The sequence below is a fragment of the Mollisia scopiformis genome (assembly GCF_001500285.1).
Source record: "Mollisia scopiformis unplaced genomic scaffold LY89scaffold_22, whole genome shotgun sequence".
In the NCBI taxonomy this organism is placed as follows: domain Eukaryota; kingdom Fungi; phylum Ascomycota; class Leotiomycetes; order Helotiales; family Mollisiaceae; genus Mollisia; species Mollisia scopiformis.
Window position 1 is genome coordinate 455,510 of NW_017263602.1, and position 27,357 is coordinate 482,866.

General features: G+C 48.6%; 10 protein-coding genes across 10 annotated transcripts; 7 read left to right on the top strand and 3 right to left on the bottom strand.

Annotated features, from left to right (window-relative positions):
• Window positions 1–280: 280 nt before the first annotated feature.
• LY89DRAFT_688449 (uncharacterized protein) lies at window positions 281–861 on the bottom strand. The gene has a single exon (XM_018215706.1). The coding sequence runs from the start codon at window positions 835–837 to the stop codon at window positions 313–315; it is 525 nt and encodes a 174-aa protein (XP_018066323.1). The 5' UTR covers window positions 838–861; the 3' UTR covers window positions 281–312.
• Window positions 862–4,198: 3,337 nt separating this feature from the next.
• Window positions 4,199–4,560, bottom strand: LY89DRAFT_593392 (uncharacterized protein; the record flags this gene model as incomplete). Its single annotated transcript, XM_018209746.1, has 3 exons — window positions 4,199–4,256; window positions 4,338–4,396; window positions 4,447–4,560. The coding sequence occupies 3 exons, from the start codon at window positions 4,558–4,560 to the stop codon at window positions 4,199–4,201; spliced, it is 231 nt and encodes a 76-aa protein (XP_018066324.1).
• Window positions 4,561–5,351: 791 nt separating this feature from the next.
• On the top strand, window positions 5,352–9,632 carry LY89DRAFT_688451 (uncharacterized protein). Its single transcript, XM_018215707.1, has one exon. The coding sequence runs from the start codon at window positions 5,441–5,443 to the stop codon at window positions 9,305–9,307; it is 3,867 nt and encodes a 1,288-aa protein (XP_018066325.1). The 5' UTR covers window positions 5,352–5,440; the 3' UTR covers window positions 9,308–9,632.
• A 3,246-nt stretch (window positions 9,633–12,878) lies between these two features.
• Window positions 12,879–13,307, top strand: LY89DRAFT_541006 (uncharacterized protein; the record flags this gene model as incomplete). Its single annotated transcript, XM_018208175.1, has 3 exons — window positions 12,879–12,995; window positions 13,047–13,094; window positions 13,149–13,307. Coding segments are annotated over 3 exons (324 nt in total), but the record flags the coding sequence as incomplete, so codon positions are not given.
• A 1,392-nt stretch (window positions 13,308–14,699) lies between these two features.
• Window positions 14,700–15,406, top strand: LY89DRAFT_217775 (uncharacterized protein). The gene has a single exon (XM_018205917.1). The coding sequence runs from the start codon at window positions 14,861–14,863 to the stop codon at window positions 15,290–15,292; it is 432 nt and encodes a 143-aa protein (XP_018066327.1). The 5' UTR covers window positions 14,700–14,860; the 3' UTR covers window positions 15,293–15,406.
• A 113-nt stretch (window positions 15,407–15,519) lies between these two features.
• LY89DRAFT_593878 (uncharacterized protein) lies at window positions 15,520–16,149 on the bottom strand (the record flags this gene model as incomplete). The annotated part of the gene is made up of 2 exons (XM_018209773.1): window positions 15,520–15,811; window positions 16,061–16,149. The coding sequence occupies 2 exons, from the start codon at window positions 16,147–16,149 to the stop codon at window positions 15,520–15,522; spliced, it is 381 nt and encodes a 126-aa protein (XP_018066328.1).
• A 411-nt stretch (window positions 16,150–16,560) lies between these two features.
• On the top strand, window positions 16,561–17,666 carry LY89DRAFT_217886 (Snf7-domain-containing protein). Its single transcript, XM_018205919.1, has 4 exons — window positions 16,561–16,838; window positions 16,960–17,164; window positions 17,224–17,432; window positions 17,483–17,666. The coding sequence occupies exons 1-4, from the start codon at window positions 16,655–16,657 to the stop codon at window positions 17,557–17,559; spliced, it is 675 nt and encodes a 224-aa protein (XP_018066329.1). The 5' UTR covers window positions 16,561–16,654; the 3' UTR covers window positions 17,560–17,666.
• Window positions 17,667–19,358: 1,692 nt separating this feature from the next.
• LY89DRAFT_217678 (uncharacterized protein) lies at window positions 19,359–21,294 on the top strand. The gene is made up of 9 exons (XM_018205916.1): window positions 19,359–19,413; window positions 19,660–20,444; window positions 20,492–20,539; window positions 20,588–20,620; window positions 20,671–20,718; window positions 20,769–20,816; window positions 20,950–21,054; window positions 21,120–21,175; window positions 21,225–21,294. Exons 2-8 carry the CDS (start codon window positions 19,749–19,751, stop codon window positions 21,135–21,137), a joined length of 996 nt encoding a protein of 331 aa, XP_018066330.1. The 5' UTR covers window positions 19,359–19,413; window positions 19,660–19,748; the 3' UTR covers window positions 21,138–21,175; window positions 21,225–21,294.
• A 999-nt stretch (window positions 21,295–22,293) lies between these two features.
• LY89DRAFT_217869 (uncharacterized protein) lies at window positions 22,294–22,856 on the top strand. The gene has a single exon (XM_018205918.1). The coding sequence runs from the start codon at window positions 22,328–22,330 to the stop codon at window positions 22,619–22,621; it is 294 nt and encodes a 97-aa protein (XP_018066331.1). The 5' UTR covers window positions 22,294–22,327; the 3' UTR covers window positions 22,622–22,856.
• Window positions 22,857–24,515: 1,659 nt separating this feature from the next.
• LY89DRAFT_218143 (uncharacterized protein) lies at window positions 24,516–26,918 on the top strand. The gene is made up of 5 exons (XM_018205920.1): window positions 24,516–24,865; window positions 24,931–25,128; window positions 25,186–25,314; window positions 25,372–25,407; window positions 25,459–26,918. The coding sequence occupies exons 1-5, from the start codon at window positions 24,626–24,628 to the stop codon at window positions 26,830–26,832; spliced, it is 1,977 nt and encodes a 658-aa protein (XP_018066332.1). The 5' UTR covers window positions 24,516–24,625; the 3' UTR covers window positions 26,833–26,918.
• The last annotated feature ends 439 nt before the right edge of the window (window positions 26,919–27,357 follow it).

The window sequence follows — 27,357 nt, forward strand, 5'->3', positions numbered from 1 at the left end:
AAAATATTTATTTTCCCTCTCAAAGCTTGGGATGTTGCAATCTCGCATGTAGTTCTTGTAGGATTATTTGTGGGATAAATCACCAAATATTCTCGGATTTCATTGTCCTTCGGCTTTTGGGACTTTTACAGAGCAATAAAGACGTATCACGAAGCAAGCACCTGGTATGTTGCAATGGTTTCTTATTCCTAGTATCCTACACAGTTACTCTCTCCTCCCCTTCTCCCCACTCCCACCCCACAACCAACCACCCAAGCAAGTCCCTCCCGGCAAACCAACACCCCAACCAAAGCAATCTCCATCCTCTCCCCCTCACTTTCCTTCCTTCTTCGATTTCTCCAAGGCCGCCGTATCCCGAGCAAGACGCGTCGCAGCCCGGTCTGCGTCCCGAGCGTACTTCTGTACCATCGCTGCCTGGTTGATGAGCGGAGTAGTGTCAGGGTGCCAATCGTCGGCATTCAGCTTGAAGTTGGCTGGTACGACCATCGATGGACGAGCGGGCAGAGTCCAATCTGGATGGCTCGTTGGGGTTGGAGCGGCGCGAGCGGAACTCTTGGATGATTGACCCTCCTTCTGCTGAACACCACCGGCCTTTCCCGAACCTAAAGCACTGGCTACTGCGGATGTAATATTGTTGGCCCATCCCACTATGCCGTCGGTAGTCTGGCCAGTGGTCTTTTGGACGGTAGGACTAGCTGTATCGTCTGTGGAAGGATTGGTCTTCGTCTTTTTCATGGCGTTATACTCCGTCAACGAGATGGTCTTCCTCTTATCCTTGACGGGTGCTTTGGCTGCTGTATTCATACGCGGCGTGGAAGGTTCAGAGTCAAGGTCCATTGGAACGTCATCCTCGGCATCGGTGTTGTGACCCAGACCAACTTCACCTTCAGCGGAGTCATTGGTACCAACAGTCGAATCCATCAGAACATGGCTGCCACTTGTAGTCAACCCAGTAGATTTCTCTTTCATCTGCGTGCTGATGACGGGTGTAGATGATTCAGAGTCAAGATCCATTGGAACGTCATCCTCGGCATCGGTATTGTTGCCCAGACCAACGTCGCCTTGAACGGAGCCATTGATACCAGTAGTCGAATCCATCGGAACACGGCTGCCATTTGTAATTAAGGGAGCAGATGTTTCGCCGATTTGCGTGCTGATAGCAGGTGTAGATAGTTCAGAGGCAAGATCCATTGAGATATCATCCTCGACATTGTTGACATCGGACAAACCCGAACGGACATCAGCGGAGCCATTGATACCAAGAGTAGAGTTCATCTGAGCACCCTGGATACTTGGAGCTGACTCGACGGAGTTCTCTCTAGCTCGGGGGTTATTCTCCTGCTCTTCCATATTCTGCAACTCTTTATTGACTTTCTCGACAGTGGTGTTACAGCTTAGGCCTAGGTCGCCAGGAGCAGAGTTATCGATAACAGGGGTTGAGCTCATCTGAACACCGCTGGTACTTGGGGCTGGCTCAACAGATCTTTCCTTGGCGTTGGGGTTGTTCTCTTGTTCTTCCGTATCTAGCAAAGCTCCACTGTTATTGTCGACAGCGACATCCGGGTCGTTGAAGTCAGAAGCGTAGTCGTCGACGTCAGAGCCGTGATCATCGATACTAAAGGGAGAGTCCGGACTGTCATTGACAACGTTAGCAAATGCCTGTGGATCCTCAGCCACAACGAATTGCCTCAGTTCTTCAATTTCATCAAAGGCATCCGACTTTAGTTGTGCGAGGCGCTCGGGGTTGAACATCTCTGCACTAAAAACTTCATCGCCAGCAGCTGCCTCTTCAAAATCTTCTTCAACGAAATTACCTTGAACAGCAAGTGCTTCTTCAAGCTGGTCAGCAAAATACTCGTTCTGAATGAACTGTCCGGGATTGTCATAGAAGTCCATTTGTAGAGGATATCCAGAAGGCATTCCATATTGGATTGGAGGCAGAGGACCCGTAAGATCCAAAGGAGGCAGAGGGCCCATAGCTTCCAAATCTTGCCAGAATTCCTCAGGGATTTCAACATTCTCAAACTCCAAGTTATTGACATGAGCAATGGCTTCGGAGTGGTCATTGTAAGTCAAAGCCGGATTGATATATTGTCCATCGAAGAAAGCTGGGTACTGGTTCTCTCTGATATAGCCGCGCTGAATGTCTAGAAGATCGTCCATAGACGTGTTCTCGTTCTCCTTCGACTCCTCTTCTGCCGAGTTCAGATGAGAGGGTGTGTTTTCATTCACTTTCGACGCCTTCGTCTTCGTCTTCGAGACGGACTTTGGACGAGAAGGACTGGGAGAGGAGTTGAAAGACGGGTCGGCGTCCGGAGATGTAGGGAGAGGCTGTGAAATGGTAAACGACTGACAACGGAAAGGGGCAATTACAATTTCAGCGAAAACCACGTACCTCTTTGTGAAGCAGTCTCCGGGACATCCTCGTCGGAGGTGTTGGTTCATTGGTCTTGTTTATATTCTTGCCTCCCATGATTCTGGTGAGATCGTGTTCGCGGTATGTCTTTGGTTGTTCGTGCTAAGGTTCGACACGTTGCGGCTGTCGGACACGGAGATGATATCAAAAGTCAACGAGTCCTAAAAGACGGGAATTCGCAGGTGGAATCTCGATCTGAGAAAGGCTATGTTGCTGGTAGACTAGCGGGGGTGCTTAGCTTCATTGTCCTGATCAGGTCGTTTTATCAGGCCGTCAGGCCGTGCTATGATGTCGTCCAGCAAGCTCGTCGTCAACCCGACGATTGAGAATGTCTGACGTATTCGAGGAGTCGCGGACAATCAGACTTGAAGATTGTGACATCAGGCTGTTCAATATCTCATAAGTCATCAAGCTCTTTATGCAGAACGGCCATTGTCAACTTTGTAAGACTGGACTACAATGAATTATACATGCATTTTGCATCTTAGACGGAAAATCCCAACATTGATACAGTGGATAATGTGTCATCAAGAGCCTTCAACTACATATCTGTTGGGTTTAGGTCCTGCTTCTAGACTTTCGAAGGGATGAGTAGTCAAGTTGACATGCCGTAGATCGTGAGACTCAAATCTAAGTGCGTTTGCAAGCTCTCACAACGACCATGACAAAGCGAGGAGTGCAGTCTAGTTGAGACTTCATCGTACACTTAATGGTGTCAGTAAGCACCAAGGCGGATGATAACGTCCTGACCAACAGTGTTCCTCAAACGAGTACTTCTCGAAGCGAGATAAAAGGGGCGTCACGAGATCTAGTCAAATTTTCAGTACCTAGGTGACTTTGGCCATAACTTGCTATGACAGTCATGTAGACATTGTATGTGGAAAATAAGAGCAAGTTGGAAACATTAGGGAGCTGGTCTGTGAAAGGGACCTTACTAGAATGTAGTCTGTCGTAATGTAGTTAAGCGAGCGCGCCCCTTTCGAATTACTTGATCTGGGAGCGTGCTTCAGCACCTTCCAAACCAAGAAACAATCTGCCCCAGTCTTTTCTCACTAGACATCTAGACCTTTTGACATCTTAAATTATCATGCCCAATAATCCTTTTGCAAATTATGAGGGACGCATTTGAGATCAAACATTTTCTGAGCAGAGAAGTCAAAGCCACGCATCACATCACAAGATTTTTGTAATTTGACACTGTCCTCAATTGATCACCCAGACCTTGTCTATACCTTTCGGCCTCTTGCATTTGAAGATGCAATGTGATTAAACAGCAAGGACGGGTCGGAGATATGATTCAGTGCTACAAATAACGGCTACCAAAGGGTCCTGAACGAACAGCTGTCTCTACTGAGAATTGTGGTCCTTCACCGGCAGAGTCAGACATGAAATATACGAATTTTAAGGCATGTGATTAATTCCAAGAAAGCTGCAGAGATGATTACAACTAGTCAATTTGATATTCCAAGGGCGAGAGTGCAAACAAAAAAGACAGAGCAAATATTATATTACAGCTGCTGAAAGATTCAAGCAAGACCACCAACTTTGGGGAACGTATTTCTTTCAGGCAATCTACCGTTCTTTCCGAGCAGAAATTGCACCATCAATCTACCCAACGCTGACTCAAGCACTCATCAGTTTTGAGCATCAAAGCCAATCTCATCCTCCATTTCCCCTCGCACAACCATAAACATCTCACCCAATTTATCATCATAATAAGTGTGTCCGTCATCATGTGTAGCTTCTTCCTCAAAAATATTGGGTGTCGTCTCTGGACCAGTATCATATAGGTATAGCATTACTGACTTGCCCGCTAATCTCGACCGGTGCTCCAAGCATTCTATGGTTCTGATTAGCTCCCACACATCAAAGAGATATATGAAATTTAAAAAATAAATTTTAGGGTTAGGGTGTGACGAACTTCTTTCCTCTCTCAGTAGCACAGCAGCCACAAAACAGCGACGCCGGCCAGCAGATTACCTAGATGTGTTAGGTGGGTCTCAAGAGAAGGCAGTGACGGCGTGACTTACAGCGAGCACGATTGCAACCCCAAATCCTAGAGTTGGACCAATGACTTTGCAATGGCAAGGATTCTGGTCCGTGCCGCACTGGAAGCAGACCCAAGGGATAGGAAGCCCGGACATCCTGGTAGTATGATAGAGGAGCTCGAGATAACAGCGAACGGACTGTATACTCCTTGACCGAAGTTTGAGGAGAACCAAGATTACGGATGGCTGGGGGACAGCTTGAATTTAAAAAGATAGCACCCAGCGCTAGCTCTTGCCCATCACTCAATGATCTTGATGCTCGTGACGCAATTGCCTGAAACGACAGACAAGAGCCGGACTTAGTTCAAGAGCTAATACTCCATAGTGTAAGCCGATCACAACTGTCAAACTCTCAACTAACTTCAAACCTTGGCAGTAGAGTTTGAGATATCAGAAAGTTTATCCTGATGGGAGGTTGTGAAAAGAATACAAGGATACCTGATCCTCATACCCCGGCACAGTGAGGCTCTCAAAGAAACAGTCAGACGAACCGGTGAACCAAGGAATAACCTTAGGCAAATCAAACTATGCAGGCAAGCGCAGAAGTCTGGATCTGCCCAAAGGTGGGAACTACCCTCTTTGAGCGTTTCTTACCAAACGTTGTGACTGCAGCAAGAACAATGATTCACAGTGAAAAAATCGGTCCCAGAAAGTAGAAGGAAAGAACGACAGAGAATAACTTATCCTTTTCCAGACCGTAGCTCGCACACATATATTCTTAACATTCCCACACTCCCACCAACTTTTTTTTCCTGCCTTCTCCGTGTCTTGAACTCGAAGATCCCGACTTCAAGCCTTCAAGCGCTGATCCCTGCATCTCATCACGTGCCTCTAGTGGACTGAAAATATTGCCAGTCAGATCATCGCAATCGAGCGAGGCCCCGAATCCCAGCGCATCACGACGACGACGATACACGCTCCCTCGAAAGGACACTCCGCCCGGTGAAAGAGCTGTCACTATTGCAAAGCGACAGCGATGACATCACCGCAAGTTGCTGCCCTGGACGTCGCGCCAGCCAACGCGACACGTACAGAAGACAGTCCTCACTATGCGAACGATGCTGGCAACCTCACCGCCGAGGCTCAGGCTGAGCCTGTCGAGGCTGCTCCAAACCACTCCAGCTCGCAACATGAAGGATTGAACGAAACCCTCCAGCAGAGAATTTTCCCGGATATAACAGAGAATAACGCAGTTGGACCAAACGGACAAAATGGGGTGGAAGCAGAACAACAACAAGGAGAGACATCTATTGGCGCAGGAGACGCATCCATACCCAATATGGGGGAGGACCTACAAAACAATCATCTCGACCAACCTAACGACCAAGCTCTTTCTCAAGACGTCCTACCCCCCGATCTTGTTGCGAATGTCCTTGCTGCTATGCGAAACTTGCCCGTTCCTCAAGACCCATACGGCCACGGCCCTGACCCTTTTGCAATGTCTACAGATCAGTACGAAGCAATCACTGCAATGGCAATGGCAATGGTTCAGCAACCGTACGCTGATTTAGACCCAGAGCCCGTCGAGGAGCGTCAAGTTCAAGCATATGCGAAGCTGGAGTTCACAGATGGAGCGTACTACATGAATACCTATTCGGTCGATCTTGGACGCGATCAAGTTGCTGCTAAAAAGGCACTGAGACGAGAGAAAGCTCTGCTGGCTGCTGGGTTATCTGTCGAGGCGAATGCACACATTGGAAACCCTGTTACCAGCAATTCCGCTGGAATTCTCGTCGCTGAAGATGATCCAGACAAGGATGAACGCAGGAGCAAGAAGGGAAGAAGCAAGAAGAGCAAGAAATCACAGTCCTCGCAATCTAGTCAGAAGCGCACCCGAAGAGATTCCCTACCTTACCAACCTGGCGTATACCCAATTCAATCCCAACGCGCAGGCTCCGATACTGAAGCTGTCCCGGTAGACCCTGCATCACTTCATCCTCCATCAAACGCCTGTCCTTTGGTCGGCATACACCCTGCTAACAGTCTATGTTTCCAAGCCTATAAGAACATATCTAGACGCCACGTTAAGATTGCTTTCAACTCTGAGATTTCCGCCTTCGAACTACATGTCCTAGGTCGAAACGGATGCTTCCTTGCGCCTCCCGGTTCGGAGCTAGAGCTGGATCTAAAGCCCAGAGGCACAACCCACGTTCTCAGCAATGGTTCTAGGCTGCAAATTGGAGAGGTTTTCCTGACTTTCTTGTTGCCCGCAAACAATGTTACTGAAGGTCCGAGTCACGGGGATGATGGCACCCCGGGGCTGCAGGACACGATGTACTTCGATGAACATGGCCGACAGCAATTCCTTGATGCTCCAGTGTTCAGAGATGCCAGAGGCAAGGAAATGAATACCGATCATTCACAGGAGATCCGAAGAGATGCTGGTGATTTCACTGATTCTGAGGACGGTGACTCTCTCCAAGGCTCTCTGAATGGCGTCAACCTTGATGAGGAACAAGGTCAGTCTGTAGACGACGAAGAGGAAGACGAAGAAGGGGAAGGTGAGTTTGATGAGGAAGATGAGGAAGAGGGAGAGGAAGAGGAAATTCAAGGCGAGATGCCGCAACAGTCGATTGAGGATGATGAATCACCAAGATCAAATACCAAGGGCGCAAAACTTGTAGCTCTTGAAGGTAGAAAGGGGCCTGGTCGACCACCCAAAAACGGTGTCATGTCGAAGCGAGCTGAAAGAGAATTGAAGAAGCAAGCACAGGAGGCTGCTGTAGCTGAAAAACTAGGCACAGACGGTTCAGAGGCTCCAAAGAAAGGAAAGGTCGGCCGACCTCGAAAACACCCTCTACCAGACCCTGAAACCTTGAACAAACCAAAGCGAAAATATACGAAACGCAAGCCGAAGGAGAACCAGGAGGGCAATCCCGAAGGAGCTGCTTCTGGTGGCGATGGCACTGCTACTACTACCAAGATCAAGAAGGAAAAGGCTATCAAGCCACCCCGTTCGCCATCACCGGTATTCAAAGAGGAAGATCTTTTACCGGAGCAATTGATAAAGCCGGCGGAGAACTACGTTGTTATCATCTATAACGCGATGATAGCATCTCCACACAAGGAAATGGGTCTTCCTCAAATCTATAATGCGATCAAGAGAGCATATCCCTATTTTGCAGTGAAAACTGAGACTAAGGGATGGGAAAGTAGTGTTCGTCACAACCTGTCCGGCAATCCTGATGTTTTCGAAAAGGGAGTGAAGGATGGGAAAGGTCACATGTGGAGTCTCAAACCTGGAGCCTCTATTGATAAGGAGAAAAAGAAGAAGGCACCACCAGAACCACAATTTCAAGGCCATGCCCAGGTCATCCAGCAGGCACCGCACAACATGCATGGACATCAGCATCCTGGCATGGGTTTTGGATATCCGCCATACCCGCCTCCTCCGAATGGCACTTATCCAATGGTTCAGCAATTCATGCCTCACCCAGGTCCTCCATATCCTCACCCACAGCAAAATGGCTTTCAACCACCGCCAGCAAATTGGCAACCTGGGCCTTTTGTACCACCATATATCCCAGCTGCGCTAGCCCCGCCGCCCCCTTCTCATTCATATAGCTCGCCATATGCTCAAAAGGCCGCCGAGTCAGATGGTCCTCCGTCGAATAACGAGCCTCATGCTCCACCAAGCGGTCAGCCTCAGCCTTCAGAGCAAAAGCCTGCACATCAGCCATCACCTCCTGCAACGGCTACTCTTCAGCCACATCCGCCACATCCACCTCAATATCAGAATCCGTATCCTCCACAAACCCATGGCCCACATCCGCAAATGCAATACGGACCAACTCCTCCACCTCATCAGTATTCCATGCCACCTAATCCCCAGCAAACTCCTCAACATCAACCTCCTTACCAACCACCTCAAAGTCAACCACCTCCGGCCCAAGCACCCAGTCAACCAGCCAGCCAAGATTCGAGTGAAATTCAGAAAGCGTCCCCCCCTCAATCTCAAATTCCATCCCCACCTCATCCTCCGGCAATCCAACAAGCTTCCCCGCCTCAGCCTCCTCAAGAAAACCAAGCACCTCCGCCCTCCGCTCCATCACGAAACGATGCAGAAGTCAAAGAAAAGATTGACAAGATGTTCCGAGAGTTCAAAGAAATTTGTGCTTTGCGGTCAATCGCCAATGGTCAGATTGTCGACGCCACTATTGAACGTCTGAGAAAAGATGGCGATAAGGCTGTCCCCGATCCTGATTCGCCGGACTACAAAACGATGAAGATGATCATAGAGACTCTCCGCAGCTCACTAGCCTCAATTGAAGGTTCAGGGTACACTGCCCCTCCCCCGCAGCGAAGCTTCACACCAGTGAGGACTCCTGTTACAACACCTCTGCCTTCACCTTCTGTTAACGGCGGTAGTAATGCTGCGCAACGACCTTCGTCTACGATTCCTCGTCCCGTGTTGAGCGGCACTGGCCCTGCAAGGCCACCAATGCACACGGTTCCGAAACGCACCGATTCCGGCAGCCCAGCAATACCAAAAGTCAGTCAAGGAATAGCCACCATCCCGGGTGGTGGTCCTTCAACACCTGCAGCTGCGGCTACTCCTATTTCGGCTCAAGGCGCCAACGTGAGCTCGCCTAATGGAGCCAGCGCAGCAACGTCAACTCCTGTTTCAGTACCGGAGGCAATAATCAGTACACAGGTTCCTGCTGTGCCTACACCTGTTGAGCGACCTGCTGATGTCGACGTGACCATGAGTATCGGCGAAAAAGATACGGGCATCAACGTCAATGGACAACAGGAACAAAATGTGGGACGGAAGCGTTCGCGTGATGAGGTTGATGGCTTGGCTACTGAGGGACAGGAGAACGTCAAGCGTGTTGCTATCTAGACGTTGGGCTTTGCTTTACCTTATTGTGGTATGCTATGCATACACTGATCGTCTTATGCCGTGTCTGCCAGCCAGCATTGCGAGCTGGCAGGTCAGTATAGGATTCTTTTGCACATTCTGTTCATTAATCGTTCCTATTTGGCGTTAGGTCTGGATTTCTGCTCACTTGGGCTGGGCTGGGCTTGCGGTAGCATACATGAACATGGGAACACGGCATCAAATCCAAGGTTTGGCATACGGAGTTACCAAGGGCATGGGTCCGGCGTTAAACATTCATAGCCCTAAATGATAGTGGCTGAATGATCTGAACTGGTGCAGTGGGTTCATGCTCATTGTTTGGGTTTTGAAATTGCTTTTGTATTTTGTACAGACTTTTGCGATAGCATCCTTAGATGTCAGGTATAGAAAACACAAAAAGTATTTGCTCTGAATGGATGGCCATGTCCTGTCCTTTCTCTCCTACCGTGATATGTATACCCTTGAGAATATGATATGTATTCGGCACAAGTGTGCCGGTTTTGTATGTGACAAACAGAATCATCTCATTGGAGAGTCGAAAGAATTTCTGTTATCGTATTACTGCATTTATTGGAAACTGGAATACTGTGCTAGTCTGCGTTCAGCAGTGTCATCAAGCCATCGAATTCTGGTGTCGAGTCGGATTCTGGTATGCTGACTGGCATTGAAGACTTGCATCTGCGGGAGGCGGTTTGGGACGGTTCACTATCTCTGGATGTCGTTCATCCTGTCGATGTCAGTCAAGCTGATGGCGTCGTGGACATGAATATCCAGACCTTTATTCGCCGTGCTTATCGTAGGCTTATGGGGAGCAAGATGTGGTATCTAATGCCAACGGTTGTATTGAATGTCGATGTTGGGTGACTGGTCGAGTCATCGCTTCTCAGTGGACGTAGGAAAGGCAGCTTGGTTTCTGGTTGGTGCATCTAATGTCTTCAATCATGGTCGGCTACATCGAGCATCAGCGTCAACTTAGTTGTTTGAGGTGAGCCAACGAAGGGCCAGGGTGAATTGCTTCAATCTTCTGGACGTGTGTCAATACTGTACCTCGCGAAGAATGGCAGTCTTTTTTTCTGGGCCGTAGCATTTGAATGTCGACTCTCGAAGATCTGTCTACGCCCAAGACCTATTCAATGAATGGGCGTCAAGTAGTCCATGCTCAAGCAAACCACTCACCTTGCTTTTCAGGCATATGCTTTGCAGCATGCCACCATGCAAGCACAACCTGCTTCCTCTCGCCATTGTCACACAACTCTGATGTAAGGCGTGCGGGTTACGCTATGTCGGGAAATAGGAACGCTGCAGAGGCAATCCACCTCATCCCACACACGACCTCGATACCCGCAAATCGAGCGGGGAAAGTGGAAGGTGATATCCTGTTCTATTCATTGATCTGGGCGTGCAATATTTCTTGTTGTGGTCGAGTCTAGTTGTTCCACCATGCTGTGCGCCTCCCGTTTGTAAGCATCGTCCTATCATTGTTTCGTTCGCTTAGATTTGTTAAATTGAGACGTGCTGGTGATGTACGAAGGGAACATTGTATATGCTGCAGTGAGACGACCCATGGCACAGTCGCTGACTCGAGTCCGGTAGCACAAACTGGTTGAACAAGGTGTCTTGTCTGGCAAACCTCCATCTCGATTAGAAATTCGCCGAACTTGAACACCCACCTAAACTTCCATCCCATTTTCTTGCTCTCATACCTCATTCGAGCAGGGCGTCTAAACATCAAATATCGCCGCGCTTGAGCCTCGGAGTACCGATAGCCTTTTCCACGAGGTCATAATCATAATCTCCGGGACCCCAACGTCCCGTGCCGGCCGTACCGAGGAGAACCACGGATGAGTTTCTTTTGAGTATCATCGCCGCGTCTTCAACGCCCAGCTTTAATGCGGCATTGAAATTTTTGAAGAAAGAATGATTGAAGAAATGAAACGCCTCCCCCAACATCCACCGGGTTCAGCCCTGTGGAGGTGAAATGCCTCATCACGTGTTGTATTGAGGTTGAAAACTTCTTCATCCCACCTCTGTACTCGGTCTATGACAGATGGGTAATACCTTGCGCTCCTTCCGGGCCACCTTTGTGCCAGAAGTTTGCTGAAAGAGCTCTTGTGATGATAATACGGCAAGTAACTGCCGTAAAGACGCCCAAGAAACAGTGGAGAAGGAGGTTTCATGTCGCGCAAGAGAATAGATTATTGATTGTCCTTGAGGCTTGCGTAACATGGATTCTTAGGAATCATAACGACACACTCGTGAGCCGAGAAGATGATCAAGGCCTTCTTTCAATCGGTGAGGCTTCCGGAACGTTACTGATGAGGTTCATCCTCTGGTATCGGATGGGCGCAAATGTGACTCAAGATGAGGCCTATTCTATCGACCGCCTCGATAGAAGTTGCGAGTGCTTCTACGAGCAAAATCAAGGCGTTGGCGTCGAGGCGACGTTTCGTTCAAGGATCCAAGTTCTGGAAAGGGCGATCCTGTGAGATTTGCCCTTTGGAGGTAGTAGATCTCTCATAGAAATGGCAATAGTACAATTAACAAGCGGACTTCCGCGTGTACTTGTATAATACAGTTGCTGATGAGAAGTTAAGGCGAGCAGATGGATAGCAGTCAATTCGATGAACACTGTCGCGAAAACTCCAGTATGACAATTGTCCGAAACCTGGTTCCTAGTAGTTGGTGTTGATGAACTCAATAAATAGAGGCAATTGCGGAGGCGATCCGCGGGGTGACTTCAAGGTCCAGGTCCAGGTCCAGAGTGCCAGTGCAGATCCCGATCGAAAGATGTCCGTTATCTATATAATTTTAGGAATAGCTTCTGATTGACCCAAATTCACTAGTGAGGGGTACTGCATCTGACAGCGACAAGGCGATAGCGTAAATGCACGACAGAAACTGTGATCGAACTGTTTCCAGAGGTATAGTGGAAAACAATCGCTACAATATGGGTTCCAAACGTTGGTCCTCTTGTCGTGATTGTGTTTCTGGCCGGTTTGCGAAGTTATCATGACACCAACCTTATTGCAGCACAGTGGCTATTTACTCCCAATAAATGTGTACCACGAGCAGAGAATTGGACGACGTACAGCTGGTTTTGAAGTGCATGCCTAGAATTGACTAGCAATGAACATGTCTGTGGCCACTGAAACCGGGGCATGGAGGCTGATGGCCAATCATGTGCTTCGATGGCCGTCCGCCTCGTCAAGGCTGCTGCTGCTGAGCCTGCCAGAGTTGAGCATACGAGATTGAACCGTGCCTAAAGAAATTGCACACGTTGCGTTTCTGCAATGCGAGGTCTTGAGACCTTGTCCGAGACATTCGCAGTCGGATTAACCTGCATCCTTCTAGATCTGACTGGGCAGTTTCCATCGCTCACCGTCTTCTCTGTATTGGCACACGCCACAGCCAATCTGGATATAAATATGTCCAGCCTGCAAATTGTTGAGACTATGTGTTGAGCCGCTTGGATCATAACAAGTCCCGGTGGAACGTTCTTTGCTATTCCTATGTATTTGTATCTTTAGCTGATTCATACGTCCTCTCGATGTCTTCCGGGGAGAAAAACCGGTACTGGATACCGAATCTCGACATCAACAAGAAAGTGATCACCCAGGAGATTCAATACTACCTTGGCCCCGAGTCGACCGTGCGGCCATACACGCGAGAGGTGCTAGACATGGACTTCCTTCCTCAACATCCATACTGATTCGACAACCAGGGCGAAGATGGATTCTTGATAACGACACCAGGAGAATGCTTGACGGACGTGAGCATGAACACATGACCCACACAATCGAAAGGGCATTGACTTGATACATAGGAGCAGATAGACGACATATGTCGCAAGTCCAAAGAGGTCTGGGAAAAGCAGGCAGCTGCTAGGTCGAAGAAGGATGCGGATAAGCCACTCAAGCGACCCCTTCATCAACCGATTGTAGTATCCCGAGCGTCGAGGACGGACTCCACAAGACATCGGCGCCACTCTGATGAGCGAAGTGATGGATCAGGACGTCGCCGTTCAGGTGAACGAAGATATGACGGAAGGAACGGATACTAAGCAGAGTTCCTCAGAAGAGAGAGTCAAATTGGACGCTGTTTGGAGTTCGGAGTCTGCGCCTTCGATTCTCACGCATGACCCTTGCAAGTCAAGTAAGGTACGGGAATCAATCTCCAACATGATTGATCATGACATAGAGAAGGAGGGATGGCAATTTGTTGCTTCAGGTGCCTGCATCAGTGCATAGCGTGGCCTTCCATTTTTACCTGGTATTACTATCAGCATTTAACTCAGCTCATACGTTGTCGATAATCACTATTGAATTGAATTTTCACCTCTGCTCCAGTATTGTGAGGCCATCACGAAGTGCTTCCCACCTCGTGTTTCTCATAGGCAGTTGCCCACTCTTGTCGCTGATCATGCAAGTCTGCCTTGGGGGCGGAAAGCTTCGCCGAGGTTTTTCCTAGGAGGCCGGAATGTTGTAGCATATCGCTCTGATTGTTCGATATTCATTCTTCAGCGTGTCATATCCAGTCTTCTGCAATGTCATGGAAGGATTGTTGATAAAGAAGTTTGGGCAGGAGAGAAGGCAGATGTTTGGGAAAGCGGCCCAACACATAGGGGAAGGTCGTCCTTACCCCACGCCGGTATTTACGCTTTCTCGTGCAACGGAAAGAGAAGTCCGGTTAGAAGTGGATGTGCCACTGCCGCGAGGAGCCTCATCGCCATGGGGGTTTGGGGACACAAAGTAATTGGTTTGCAGGATTGACGTCTCAAATGTTTGACCTTTCCGTTGTGTTGCTTTTTGGTATTTGAAGAGTGTCCGGACCAAGTATTCGAGTCTCCAATAGCTTGTCACCACTTGACAATGGGGAGTTCTTGGTCATAGAACTACCTAGGTAAGCCTCTACGTGCATGTATCGTGTTCTTTCACTTGTATCTCGACATCGTGACTCTCAAGGATTCGGTTCCTGAGCCTGGACCGACTCGAAGAGTTGGCATAGAAGTAGATCTGTCTGTAGCCAGCCTGTGTTTTGGACAATGGTTGTCCGTGCGTTTTGCAATTTCTTGGCCTTGCTGCATCGAGGATAATAATTGAGCTTGTTTCGAGATAAAGTCCTTGCTTGTAGGTCTTATTAGACAGTTGGAGGTACAAGCTCCCAGACTGGAAAAAGTCGTCTCCGAACGTTCCTGCCCTTTACATAGATGCATGAGTACCTACGTATGTAATAGATCCTTCCCAAAACAACTTCATCCCATCAATTGCAACACATCATCTTCGAACGGCATCAATAAACCCATCACATTCTAGCTTCTCAGACCCCCACAAGAAACAGTCAATATTATCATTTGCTCGTCAAGATGTATCTTTCCTACGGATTGCTTGTTCTTGCAGGTCTTCTCGGCAGACTTGCTGCATACAAACAACACATGGTAGCCTGGAATTACACTGCGATGCCAGACCTCAGCGCGACGGCACTGCCTTCAACTCGCTACGTCTCATTCGCAAATGGTGAGGATCTCTGCTTGTCCATATGGAGCTTCGACTGATGGTCTATACATGCTCTATTTGGCTCGGCAATATCAAGTACGACGCGTTTTCAGAGCCATTCGTCCCCCAAGTCTTTGAAGACGGTGGCATTCAATGGACTTCGTGGCATTCAAGCCCTACAGGGTTTACGCACCCGTGGATCCTCGAAAGTAAGACGGCTCCTGTAGGCTTCACCAGACCACATTCGATGAGTGGAGATCCAGAAGGTTCAACTGATCTCCTTGAATTCAACCCAGACGGCGTATTGACTTCCAATGGTGCAAATAAATTCGTTGGATGCCAGACGGAAGAGCAGCTGAAGAAGAACAACCGAACCTATCAGATTTGGTGGCAAGGCGCGGGACCTGTACCTGGGGTCGAGTGTACGTCAATTGTGGTTTTGTACAAGATGGTCGACTTTGACTGGATTGGCTGATGACTGTCTTCCCACTCGGTGTCAAGGATGACAGTCGTTGTGGGGGGTTGGAGCTCGCTGTTGCGAGACAGATCACGGTTGATCGTTGATTCAAATTGGTCGAGTGAGCGATTCGTACTGGCTGCTTCTCAGATTGTTATTTGAGGTGGTTCGTTAGATTTGAAGGTTCTGTAGGTCACAATAGACTTTAGTTCCAGTACTCACTTTCAAGAATGCTGCATCCCTTTTCAAGGAGTATGCTTATCAAGACTCTCTTCATATGCTTGCAAATTGAACGACCCAGAAGACCATAGCACAATAGCTTGAACGCCCACTTCCAGCGTTGGCCGGTTGGGCGTTTGCTTCTCTTTTCGACTCGTCAAATAACCCATGACATTCACCCATTCTCCTATCTGGGTGTCGTTTGACTTCATAGTCGTTACAAGAAGAGTGACGTCCACCTGTGCTTGAAGAAGGTTTCCAGGCGGATGATTGTGCTCCAGAGTGAGAGTGGCGGTCTTGGTAGAATAGTTCGTAACACTACCCATTCTTAATCTTAGCATCTTTTCAATGAACGTAAATCAAATGAACAATGACAGCAAGATCGCTGAATCAGAAGAAGAGGCATGGCGACTTGAAACAAAACACACACAAGATAGATGCATCAAGGCTCACTTTGAAAAGATTGTGGACTACAATCTGGTTCTGTGTGTATGACAGAGGCATCCACGACAAAGAAAGAGGGGTCTCGAAGACGTAGGGGAAATATCAAAAGAAAAGAAAGCTCACCATCCTAGGAAGCGTACTTTCGAACCAGGGGCCAATTTCCCGAGCTCGGAAAGTAGAGTCAGTGTCGTCGGAACAGGCCCGTTCTGCATCTTAAGGCGTCAAGACTCAATGCATCATATCAAAAACTTGAGCAGAAATTAATGTGAATCATCCTCGAGTCAACCTTGGACAAAGGCTGGGACGGTTGCATTTAAAGAGCACACTATCACGTGCCATTCAAAAGTCGCTAGTCCATGATTAGAAGGACTAGCGCGTCATCGGTGAACGAGGCACTTGGGTCATTTACATCTACAGGCAACAAGCAAAGGAGATCTGAAGTCCGCGTCACGAACCTGAGACACACGCTCTCGATATTTCCTGCGACATATCCTCTTGGCAGATCTTCACAACCTTTCGGCGCCTTCATAGTTCCCTTTGTCCCGCAATTCCTGACCCCACCATCACCAGCCTTCCGATAGCAACCGCAAATCTAGAAGACTCATCTAGAGCCTGACTTCGACACTACAAATATACCGAAGGAAGCTCCAGCATATCTGGGCTTGATACGACGTCTACCTTGCCCTTCTTATCAGTCTAGGAATCAAAGCCTACAAGATGTCCGGAGTGTGGGGTTGGTTTGGAGGGCAAAGCGCCCAGAAGAGAAAGGATACACCCAAGAATGCTATCCTCGGATTAAGATCACAGTTGGAGATGCTGCAGAAGCGGGAGAGGCATTTACAAAACCAAATGGACGAACAAGATGCGATAGCTAGGAAGAACGTATCCACCAATAAGAATGGTACGTAGATGCTCCAGCTTCTGATCACCCTCTATTCAGCTTTGTACGGCCAGCAAGCATCTTCGACGACCTCCGCAGATGCGTATATGATCTTTGACCTTTTACTGATGACTTTGAATAGCTGCCAAGGCTGCTTTACGACGGAAGAAGCAACATGAGCACACCCTCGAACAGACCACTGCGCAAGTAGCGACATTAGAACAACAAATATACTCGATCGAGGCGGCAAATATCAACAGAGAAACTCTTGCTGCCATGGAACGTGCAGGTGAGGCCATGCAACAGATTCATGGCAAGCTCAATATCGATAAGGTGGATGAGACAATGTACGTTCTACTCTGGGTCATCAGAAATTGTTGATTGCAAGTACTGACATTTACTTCAGGGAGAAACTTCGAGAACAGCACGCTTTGGGAGAGGAAATCGCGTCAGCTATTACGAGTGCGCCTATCGGCGAGCCTATCGATGAGACTGAGTTGGACGATGAGTTGGCAGAACTTGAACAAGAACAACTTGACAACAAGATGTTGAAGACTGGTACTGTTCCTGTATCGGATGAGATCCACAGACTACCGGCGGTTGGAAACGGTGAGAGTAAGTCAATACAAGTCCTTTGTTTCGAAATCTATCTAATACGAGTCCAGTCAAAGGCAAACCGGTTGCTGAGGAGGAAGATGAGGAAGAGGAGCTTCGAAAGCTGCAGGCCGAGATGGCCATGTGATGTGTGACAGCGTACCGGTCACCGCTCTCTTATGATCTACCAAGGCACATCTTTGTGTGTCTGGGACCTGCATGTTGCTAGGGGTTTGGCTGCTTTCGGGGATTCTCCTTTGTATCGTCAAGATTCCTGATCCACTTTCTGAGCCGGCGTTTTAGGATCTGCTGTACATCTCTCTATACCGAAATACCTCCTTTCCACACCGACAAGATACACATGTACTCCTTATCGTTGTCTATAAGGATCGTATGCATCACGGTGTTTACGTCACGTGTGACTGACCGCCAATCTCACCAGCTCCTTTCGGTGGGTATCTGGAAGGGTCCTCCTTGGTCTCTTCCAATTATCCTGGGATATGCTACTAGTGATGAGCCTAGTAAGTCTAGAGTGATGAGTCGGATATGTGCAATGCTGTGACGGAATGGCACTTTCAAGTTTCGTATTGAGAAGTTAGTGACGGTAGAGTGAATGCCCAAAGTCTCCCAATGTATCAACGCAGGTTAGAAGTGCTGAGATGTCAGTCTCACAATAGTCACGAGCTCTCGCTAATCCAGCCCCTGAGACCCCTTGCCACCGTCGAGAGTTGAAAATCTCAAAGCCTGACAACACAGCGACGTTGGGAGTGCCCATGTCCGATCCCCACCTTTCCGGCTCAATATTAGAACATTCTTTTCGTGATGCATGGCTTTTCTGCATGCCGCAACCCACGGTACCACCGGCCGCCCACGAGTGATATCAGATTTTCTCTCTTATTGGCGAGGGCCCCGGGATCACAGGACGAGGCAAACAAGGCGAACCACGTTGCATTCGCTCTCCGTTCCCACCCTTTCGACCTAATGTACGAAAGCCGCGGCCAGCGGGAACGGGAAGTCTCCTGCACTCCCTTCCCTTCAATAGACTCAGGAACCAGTAGGAATTATATCTTCTTTTGCCAGCCAAACACTCCTTAGCACCACTGCAGCGCTCATGGATCGCACCTCGTTCGAGACATCTGATGCATGTCGGCCAGCGAGACTGGAGACTTTTTCTGCACTCGCTCGCTGCCGGTTAACCCTTTGTGTGCTGGCCTGCAGCGTTGGGCCGCAGTCCAACTTGCGATATCGCGGCCATCATCAACTTACGATCCAGCTCAAAGACCACTCAAGTGCGACGTGGCGCCAACAATTCCCAGTGATCCAATTGATATCGAGCACGATATTGATCTTTTGCTCGTCGAGTAATTCTGTCGTGGGTTGTCGCCCGCGGACGTGGGACGTAGGATGAGGCTTTCCATCACACCTTTGCTCGTTTCATGCCAATGAACACTTTTCTCTTCTTTCCAATTGTCTTCTTGACCATATCTTAGAGGCAGACTCATTATCTGTTCTACAATTACTCACAGTGTGATCATCTCGTCATTTCAGAAACTTCTGGAAGCCCAATTGAGCGGTTTTCCAATCCTGTGTCGTTTATTTTCGGGTCGTTTTTTTGCTGTTGTTGTACAGTACGGAATCTCACCTTACCTGCCCCTCGAGAATTTTTTTTTCGGCCCATTGGGTACCCGCATATTGCCGAGAGTCTGCTGTCATGGGAGGAGCAGATAATAAGAAGCATACCTAATTCAATCACTCGAATTCCCGATTTTTGGTTTCTAGACGAGAAGAGTTTTCAGTATGGAGTCCGTTTCGTTTTGTCCGTACAGGGCAAAAGTTAACTATGATTGGTCCGACGTCCAGACGACCGACTTCAAATTACAACAGCAACGGTTCGAGGTTCAGACCGCGAAATACGGAAAGCCTGAGCCATATCCGACCGAGAAAGATCTGGAGCCGTTGGGGGAATGCAAGGGCTCAGATTCATTGCAAAATCAGGTGATATGTGAGTGTAGCATTCAAGTTGTGTTACCAAGATCTCTGGCCTGGGATGTCGATGAAGTGGTATTTTGGTACCTGACATCATGTCAAATACCATTTTCGGATATGAAGTTTGATCATTGGACAATGTCCCTGATCAAGTGGGACATAAAGTTCGGTCAAGACTCAAGTGTGGTCCTTGACTCCACATCGACTCCATATAGACCGGGATGAGCACGCGAGTCATCAAAACAATACTGACAACAAATAGTTGAATCAGAGGAGGAGGACGAGGAGCTATATAACGATCCCCCACCGCCCCCCGAAGATCCGTCACCACAAAGCACAATAGATCCAAGTATGGAGCCCACAATGTCAGGGGGTTTAGCAGAAGCAGAGGAAGTCGAAGTCCCTATACCACCCGAGCCACCTAATATCGAACAACCCGAATCTGAAGACGTAGACGACTCCCCTCCACCTACTCGAGACTCCAACGACGACGCTGACGAAGGAGAGTCACCGTCGTCATCGAACGAAGTACATTTCGCAGATGGTACAGCCCCTCCCGCCCCAGATACCAAGGGCAAGAAGGGTAAGAAGTCCAAGAGGGAAGAGAAACTGGAGGAACGAAGTAAAAAGAAAGCTGCGAAGGGAAACAAAAATCCAGAACCTGAGTCACCAGCGCCCGAGCCACAGGAGGCAGTAGATGACTGGCCAGAACCAATAAAAGGCAAAGGAAAGAAGAAGGGCGGCAAAAACAAGAACGTCGAGCCCGAGTCTTCAGCGCCGGAGCCAGAGGTAGAAGAAAAAAAGGGTAAGGCTGGTAAAAGGGACAAGAAGAAGGACAAGGCGGATAAGAAAAAGGGTAAAAAAGGAAAGAACGTCTCCGAGGAAGAGGAGATAGGAGAGTTGGCGCCTGGTGCTGATGCATCGGACGCTGTTGTTGAGAGCGGGGAGAAGTCAGTAGAGAGCGAACCTTCGCCACCGGTCGAGCCTGAGCAAGCTGCTGTTATCGACGAGAGTCCAGCCCCTGTGGTTGAAGAACAGCCGACAGCGGTATGTTCACGATATCTGCAAGAAGACTATTTCTAATCTAGATACAGACGGATGATGCGCCAGCACCTGAACCTATTGAGACAGCTGAACCTGTGGTACGCAGTCTCGACTATTAGTTATGATTTGATGCTAACATCAACCAGGTTGAAGAACCTCCAGCGGCTGCAGAGCCTGTAGTATGCAATTTCTATTGTTTGGTTTGATTTGAAGTACTAATAAAAACTAGGCTGAAGAATCTTCTGCACCTGCTGCTGAAGAGAAATTGGAACCAGCGGTAAGACACTACTCACTTCGTTGTATAATGGTATATTGACATTTGTTCAGGTCGAAGAGACTCCAGCTCCTGCAGCTGAAGAGCCCCAAGTAGAGACTGTGAGTGTTTGATACCTTTATCCCAAACTCCAACCTTCTATCTCCCTTCTGTCGAGCCAAAATGTCCGACTCTGCTTGGGACACCCAAGCATGGTCACGTGATAACATATCAATCTTGCTAACATTCATTCAGGTCGAAGAGGTTGCTCCAGTGGTTGAAGAAGCGTCTGAACCAGAAACCAAAGCCGAGGAAGCTGCGTCGCAAGAGCCCGAGGTTAAGAAAGCTCCAGAGCCAGCGGTATGAACCTTCGTTGTCTGTCAACACCACGCTGGTAAATTTTACTGACAATTCATAGGCCGAAGAGCCCTCGGAACCTGTGACCTCAGAACCTATACCAGAGGAAATTTCTAAAGAAGTGGTATAGTTACGCTTGTTAAATACTCACATGGCAATGTTAACTGTTTCAGGTCGAGGAGACTGCACCCTCTGCAACCGAGCAAGTTCCAGAGACAGTGGTATGCGAAGCCACATTGTCTTGATCTGACACGAGCTAATGTGACCCAGGCAGAAGAAGTACCCATCCAAGCACCGGAGGAAGCCGTAAGCAGATCTCATCGCGCACGTGACCTGATATCTGACTCTCTTCAGGCCACAGAACCAACAGCCACAGAACCCGCAGCCCCCGAATCAGAACCTCTGTCCGAATCAGCAGTAAGTTCTTATCTCTCATCTCCACACCACCCAAAGTACTCTTGTAGCCAAGGACCTCCGAATACGTGTAACCCACGTGATCTTAGACACGTCAACTCGCATCATCCCGTGTTCTTTACTAACACATATAGGTTGAGGACTCACCTCCAAGCGAAGAGGAAAAACTTGTAGAACCAATATCGGATCCCGAGCCTCAATCTGAGAACGCCGAAGGTGCAAATAAAGACTCCGAACCCGTGACCCATTCATCGGAGCCTGAGATTGAGGCCAAAGATGTCGAAAGCAAAGGAGCAGAGGAGTCAGGTTCTATTGAGGAGCCAGTTCCTGCTGAGGAGACAGCTAGCAGTGAGGAACCTGCTCAGAGTTCGGAGGGAAGTGAGAAATCCGTTGGTGAAGAGACAAGATCAAGTGATGAAAGTCTTGTCAGCGAAGAAAAGCTTGAAGCAGCTCCTGTTGAGGCTGTCGTTGAGCCCGCAGCTGAGGATACGCCTCCTCCGATCGAGAGTAGTGAACCGACGGAGGTAATCAAGCCCGAAGAGAGCGTGGTACGTCTATTCACGTGACTGTTCTTCCTCATCGTTCATTGCTAATAATGTCCTATAGCCTGCTGTAACTGATATTGTGGAAGAGAAATCCTCTGAGTCTGAGGCAGTCGTAAGTTCTCATGTTTCTAAGTGTACTACAAAAATGCTTATTTCGTTCCAGGTTGAAGAATCAAAGCCAGACGAACCGGCTGAGGAAATTAAAGAAGCGGAAGCCAACGTCACCGAGCCAGAGGTGGTTTCTGAGCCTGTAGCTGAAGAGAAGATCGCGGAATCTCCGGTAAGCATTTATTGTCAACTTTCAATTTTCTGCTCTTATGTATCGACATATCTTTACGTTTAACGTTAGATCTATACATCAATTCTATACTAATCATGACCAGGTCGAGGAAGCCATTTCAGAAAACCCACCAGTTGTCGAGCAACCAGAGTCAAAGGAAGAGTCAACTAGTCCCTCTGAAGAACAGCAATCTGTCGAAAGCCCGCCAGTCTCAGCAGAGGAGGAAAAGCTAGCTCCTGCCGAGCCGGAACCCGAGCCGGAAGCTGTGGTAAGTCCTGTTTTCATTCATATAAAATCATACACAAAATTTTACGATGTTAATTATTATTAGGTCGAGGAAACAAAGGAAGCTCCAGTAGAATCTAGCCCTGTCGAGCCTGAGACCATCGAATCTCCAGCAGAGCCTGAAACAACCAAAGAGGAAAGCACTGAGCCAAAAGCGGATGAAGAAGCTGTAAGTAATGATCTCATTTCGAGGAAGTCATCTCGTGACCTATTTTCTATTTTGATTTTCCAGTTTGTCAAAAGACCTAAAGTATTCTCGATACAATAAAGCACCTCAAATGTCTGACATTCTGAAACATTCAATATACTTCCTTTCATTTTCTCAAGGACAAGCACATGTTATATACTAACATTTACCAGGTTGAAGCTGCACCTCTTGAAGAATCCACACCCATAGAGCCAGAAGCTGCATTCATTGAGGAGACGCCTATCGCTGTAGTAGAAGAGGACAAGGTGGAGGAAAGCAAGCCAGTCGAGAGTGAAGACACAAAGGCCGTTGATGATAGCCCACCGGCCGTTGGCGATAACCCGCCAGCTTCAGAAGAGCCCATAGCGAGCGCTCTGGTCGAGGAGAGCCTCCCAGAGCCAGAAGCCAAGGAGATAGTTGAAGATTCAAGTCCAGTTATTGAGGAGAAAAGCGAGCAAGCTCCCATCGAATCCGAAAATACCTCCACAGCCATGGAAGACCCTCAACCCTCGGAAATCGAAGCAGAATCCTCAACCCCCGTCTCAGAAGTAGAAACCAAGAAAGACAAAGCTGGCAAGAAAAACAAAAAGAAGGGCAAAAAGGGCAAGAATTCTAATATCTTTGTTCAAGAGAAGGCTATTGAGCCTGAGGAAATTTCTGTTAGCCCTGAGCCTGAGGTGAAGGATGAGCCTGCTGATACCACACCCGTGGAGCCCGAAGCTAGCAGTGAGGAGCCCGCCGCGGTTGAGGCAGCTGTTCCAGAATCGGAGAGCAAGGAAGAGGGAGAAAGCCCAGCTAGCGTTGAAGAGCCAGAGTCTACCCCTGAAATTGAGGAGGTCAAGGAAAGTCCGCTTGCTGAAACAGAAGATCCAGTGGAGCCAGAGACAATCAGCAACGAGGAGCCTGTCCAGGACAACTCCAGCGAAGTCAAGGAAATCGAATCTGAGCAACCAAGCGATGATAGCGCTATTCCTGAAGTCGAAACTGTTTCTCCAGCTATTCCAGACGAGAGCAAGGAGGAGGAAGGCTTAGAGACCATCGAAGAAGCTTCAGAGACTGCCCCCGTTGTCGAAGAAGCGGTTGAGAACCCAGCGATCGAAGCAGAGCAATCGGAAAATAAGGACGCTGAGGATGTCCCGCCTGTCGCTGAAGTTTCTGAGCCTGTAAGCGAAGAGAAAGAAGATACCCTTGCTATTGAAGAGATCAAGGAGGAATCAAGTCAGCCTGATTCAGAGACCGTTGAGCCTATTAGTCAGGAGAAGGAGGAAAGCAAAGTTGAAGAGCCAATCCAAGATGCCGCTAATGATGAGAGCAAGGAGGAGGTTTCGGGCCCTGTTGAACCTGAAGCTGGCAGCGATGAGAGCAAAGAAGAATCGAGTCCTGCGGAAGCTGTTAGTGGGGAAGCAGAAGAGCCAATTGCTGCTGAACCAGAAATCAGTGATCCTACTAGCGAGGACAAAGAGGAACCAGTTTCTATCGAGCCGGAGAGTGGCGAGAAAGAGAAAACGCCAGCTGCTGAAACAGTCGACGACAGCCCTGTCGTCGAAAGCAAAGAAGAAGATTCAACCCCCATTGAGCCTGACACTGTTAGTGGAGAAAAGGAGGATAGCCCGGTCGAACCTGCGGACGAAAGCCCCGCCATTGAAGAGGCCAAAGAGGATCAGCCCATCCCAGCTGAGCCAGAAAACGTCGAGACTGCTCCGGAGCCAGAATCGAAAGAAGACGACGCCATCCCCGAGCCTGAAAGCATTCCTGTCGAATCAGAAGCTCCAGTAGCCGAGATCAGCAAAGAAATTGAAACCCCTGCTGCAGAGGAAGAGAAGGAACCTCTAGATAGCGAGCCAGTTGAGGAGATCAAGCAGGATGAGCCCGCTATCGAAAGCCAAGCCCCAGCTGTGGAGGAAACCAAAGAGCCTGAGATCGAGGCTCCAGCAGAGCCAGAGGCTATTGTCGAAGCCCAGGATCCAGTTGAAGAGCAGAAAGAACCTGAAAAGCCGGAAGATCCTCAGCCAGAGCCTGCTTCGAGCGAGCCGGTTGAGGAAAGCAAAGAAGAGCCTCCGGTCGAGCAAGAAAAAGCGGCCGAGCCTGCGATTATCGAGGGAGGTGAGGAGAACACTACTGCTGCATCTGAGGGTGCTGGCGAGCCCGAGATTGCTGAGGAAAACAAGGAAATCGAGGTTCCAGCTGAACCAGAGGGAATTTCTGACGAGGCCAAGGAGATTCAAGAGCCAGAGTCCGCTGCTGCCGTCGAAGAGGAAAGCAAGCCCGAGGAACCAGCTATTCAGGTCGCTCCCATTGAGAGTGAGCCAGTCGAAGAGGTTAAAGAGTCAGAACCAGTGGAAGAGAGTCCACCAATTGTAGAGGAGGTAAGTCATGCGATTGCCCGAGATTTTCAAGGCTATAATATACTAATAATCAATCAGGCTGAGCCAGAAAGCAAGCTTGAAGAACCAGCTGTAGACGTTGCTCCTGTGGAAAGTGAACCAGCTGAGGTAGCCAAAGAGCCGGAACCGGTTGAAAGCCCCCCAGAACCTGCGGAGGTGAGCTATTTTGTTCTCCAAGTTCTTCGAGGTTGTTGTGAATTAACATTAAACAAGGCTGAAATCGAGGCTCCACCAGCACCAACAGTTGAAGATGCCAAGGACGTATGTAATTTCAAATCTCATTTGACAACTGACATTCTAACTTTCTATCAGGCTGAACCAGAAGTTCCACCACCTCCGCCAGAGGACCCAGCTCCCGTAGTTGAAGAAAAGGAAGTTGAAGCTCCAATTGAAAAGAGTGAAGAGCCAAGTGAAAGCGCTCCAATCGCCGAAGCCATCCTGGCAGGCGGTGCAGCCCTCGCAGCAGGAGCAATTGCAGCTGAGATTCTTACCAAAGATCCCGAACCCGTCACAGACAAGACAATCGTCGAAGAACCCGAGACCCTCCCAGGAGTAGCGGAAGAACCCGGCGTCGATGCCTCTCCCGCGTCCTCCAAAGAAAGCCGCCGTCGACACCGCTCATCTCGACACTCTTCTCACCACAGTCCACCAAAAGACAGTCCACCCAGCACTCGAGATTCAAAACGTGACTCTCATCGTTCCGAACGTCCTGATTCGCATCGGAAACGTCGTGAAAGCGAGAGCTCTATCAAAGCTTTCTTCAGCCAATCGACACCCAAGAAGCCGGTTCGTCACGATAGCGGTATGAGTGCCGGAAGTTCCAGCTCTCATGGTAAACATCGCAAGGACCGATCCCCTGGTGAACAAGCAGCGCACGATGCACGAAAAGAGGCTCGCCGAGCAGCTAAGCGCGCTTTAGAAGACAATGAGAAGTTCAACAGAAGTATTCCGTCTGATAGCGCTGTCGTTGATGATATTGCTGGAGACATTCCCATCTCTTCCGTCCCTCATCGACGATCTTCTCGTCGTCAAAGTAGTGCGAAGACGGGCAGTCAAGGTAGTTCTGAGAGTGACAAACCGAAGAAATTGTTGGATTTGAAAGGAGAGAGTGTGGTTAAGAGCCCTTTTATGATGGATGATAAACCACATTACAGAGAAGAGAAAGTCAAGACCCCAGTCAAAGAGAAGGGACCGATTATGGAAAGGCCAAGATTCTCGTTTGATAACGAGAGGCCGAAATTTGTTGAAAGGCGGACTTCGACGAGAGAGCATGGGAGTAGGGAACATAGGTCCCACCGTCATAGAGACAGTGACAGGGTTGAAGCAGATAAGGATAAGCACCGAATTGAAGAGGAGAGAGAAGCTAGGAAAGCGAGAAAAGAGGCGGACAAACAGATGGAGATTGCCAGGGCTCAAGTTGCTGAAGAAGCCCGACGACAAAGAGAGAAGGATGAGGAGGAACGCCGAATGAGACGCGAGGAGCGCAGAAGAAAACGAGAAGAGCTGGAGAAGCTTTCCGAGCAAACCGAGAGAGTCAAGGATCGCAGCGGCGGAGACCGTGAACGAGATCGTCCTCGAGAACGCGAACGTCTTCACCGTCGCCATCACAGATCCGAGAAAGAGAAGGAGAAGCCCAAGGGAGCGTTAAGCAGTTTGTGGTCTGCTGCCAAGAAGGTCTTCGACTGAAGCTCTTGACGAGGAAATGATGTTGATGTTATGGGATACGATTGATGGAAATGGTATGAATGATGTTATGAGATATGTATGATGTTCAATATGTATTTCGTAGCGTACATATGGAGGATTAAAGGCGTTTTGCTTTTGAGTCAGCGAGCATTTTGTAATTCTGCATCTTGGCATGGCTTTGAAAACTTCTGTAATTAGTGTTATACCTATATTAAAATTGTCGTCTGACGTTGCTAAGACTATTGTTGAATTATGCCGTCTAAGTTCTATATCGTGTGACCTTGTTAGTAATTCCTTGGAAACAGTGGCGAAGCCTAAGCGTTACATGTTATACAAGTACTCTCTTTCCTCTTCTATTCGGCTCTATGTTCTTGCAGAGACAATATCAACTCGCCTGGAATGTTGAATATATGGAAGTCGTCCATGTTCTCCTTGATTTGGTAACTTATAGCCTTCGTAAGGCTACTACGGCTTGAGACACGTAGGCTTTCAGCAACGACTTGAGTAATGAGTTATCTCGGCAAC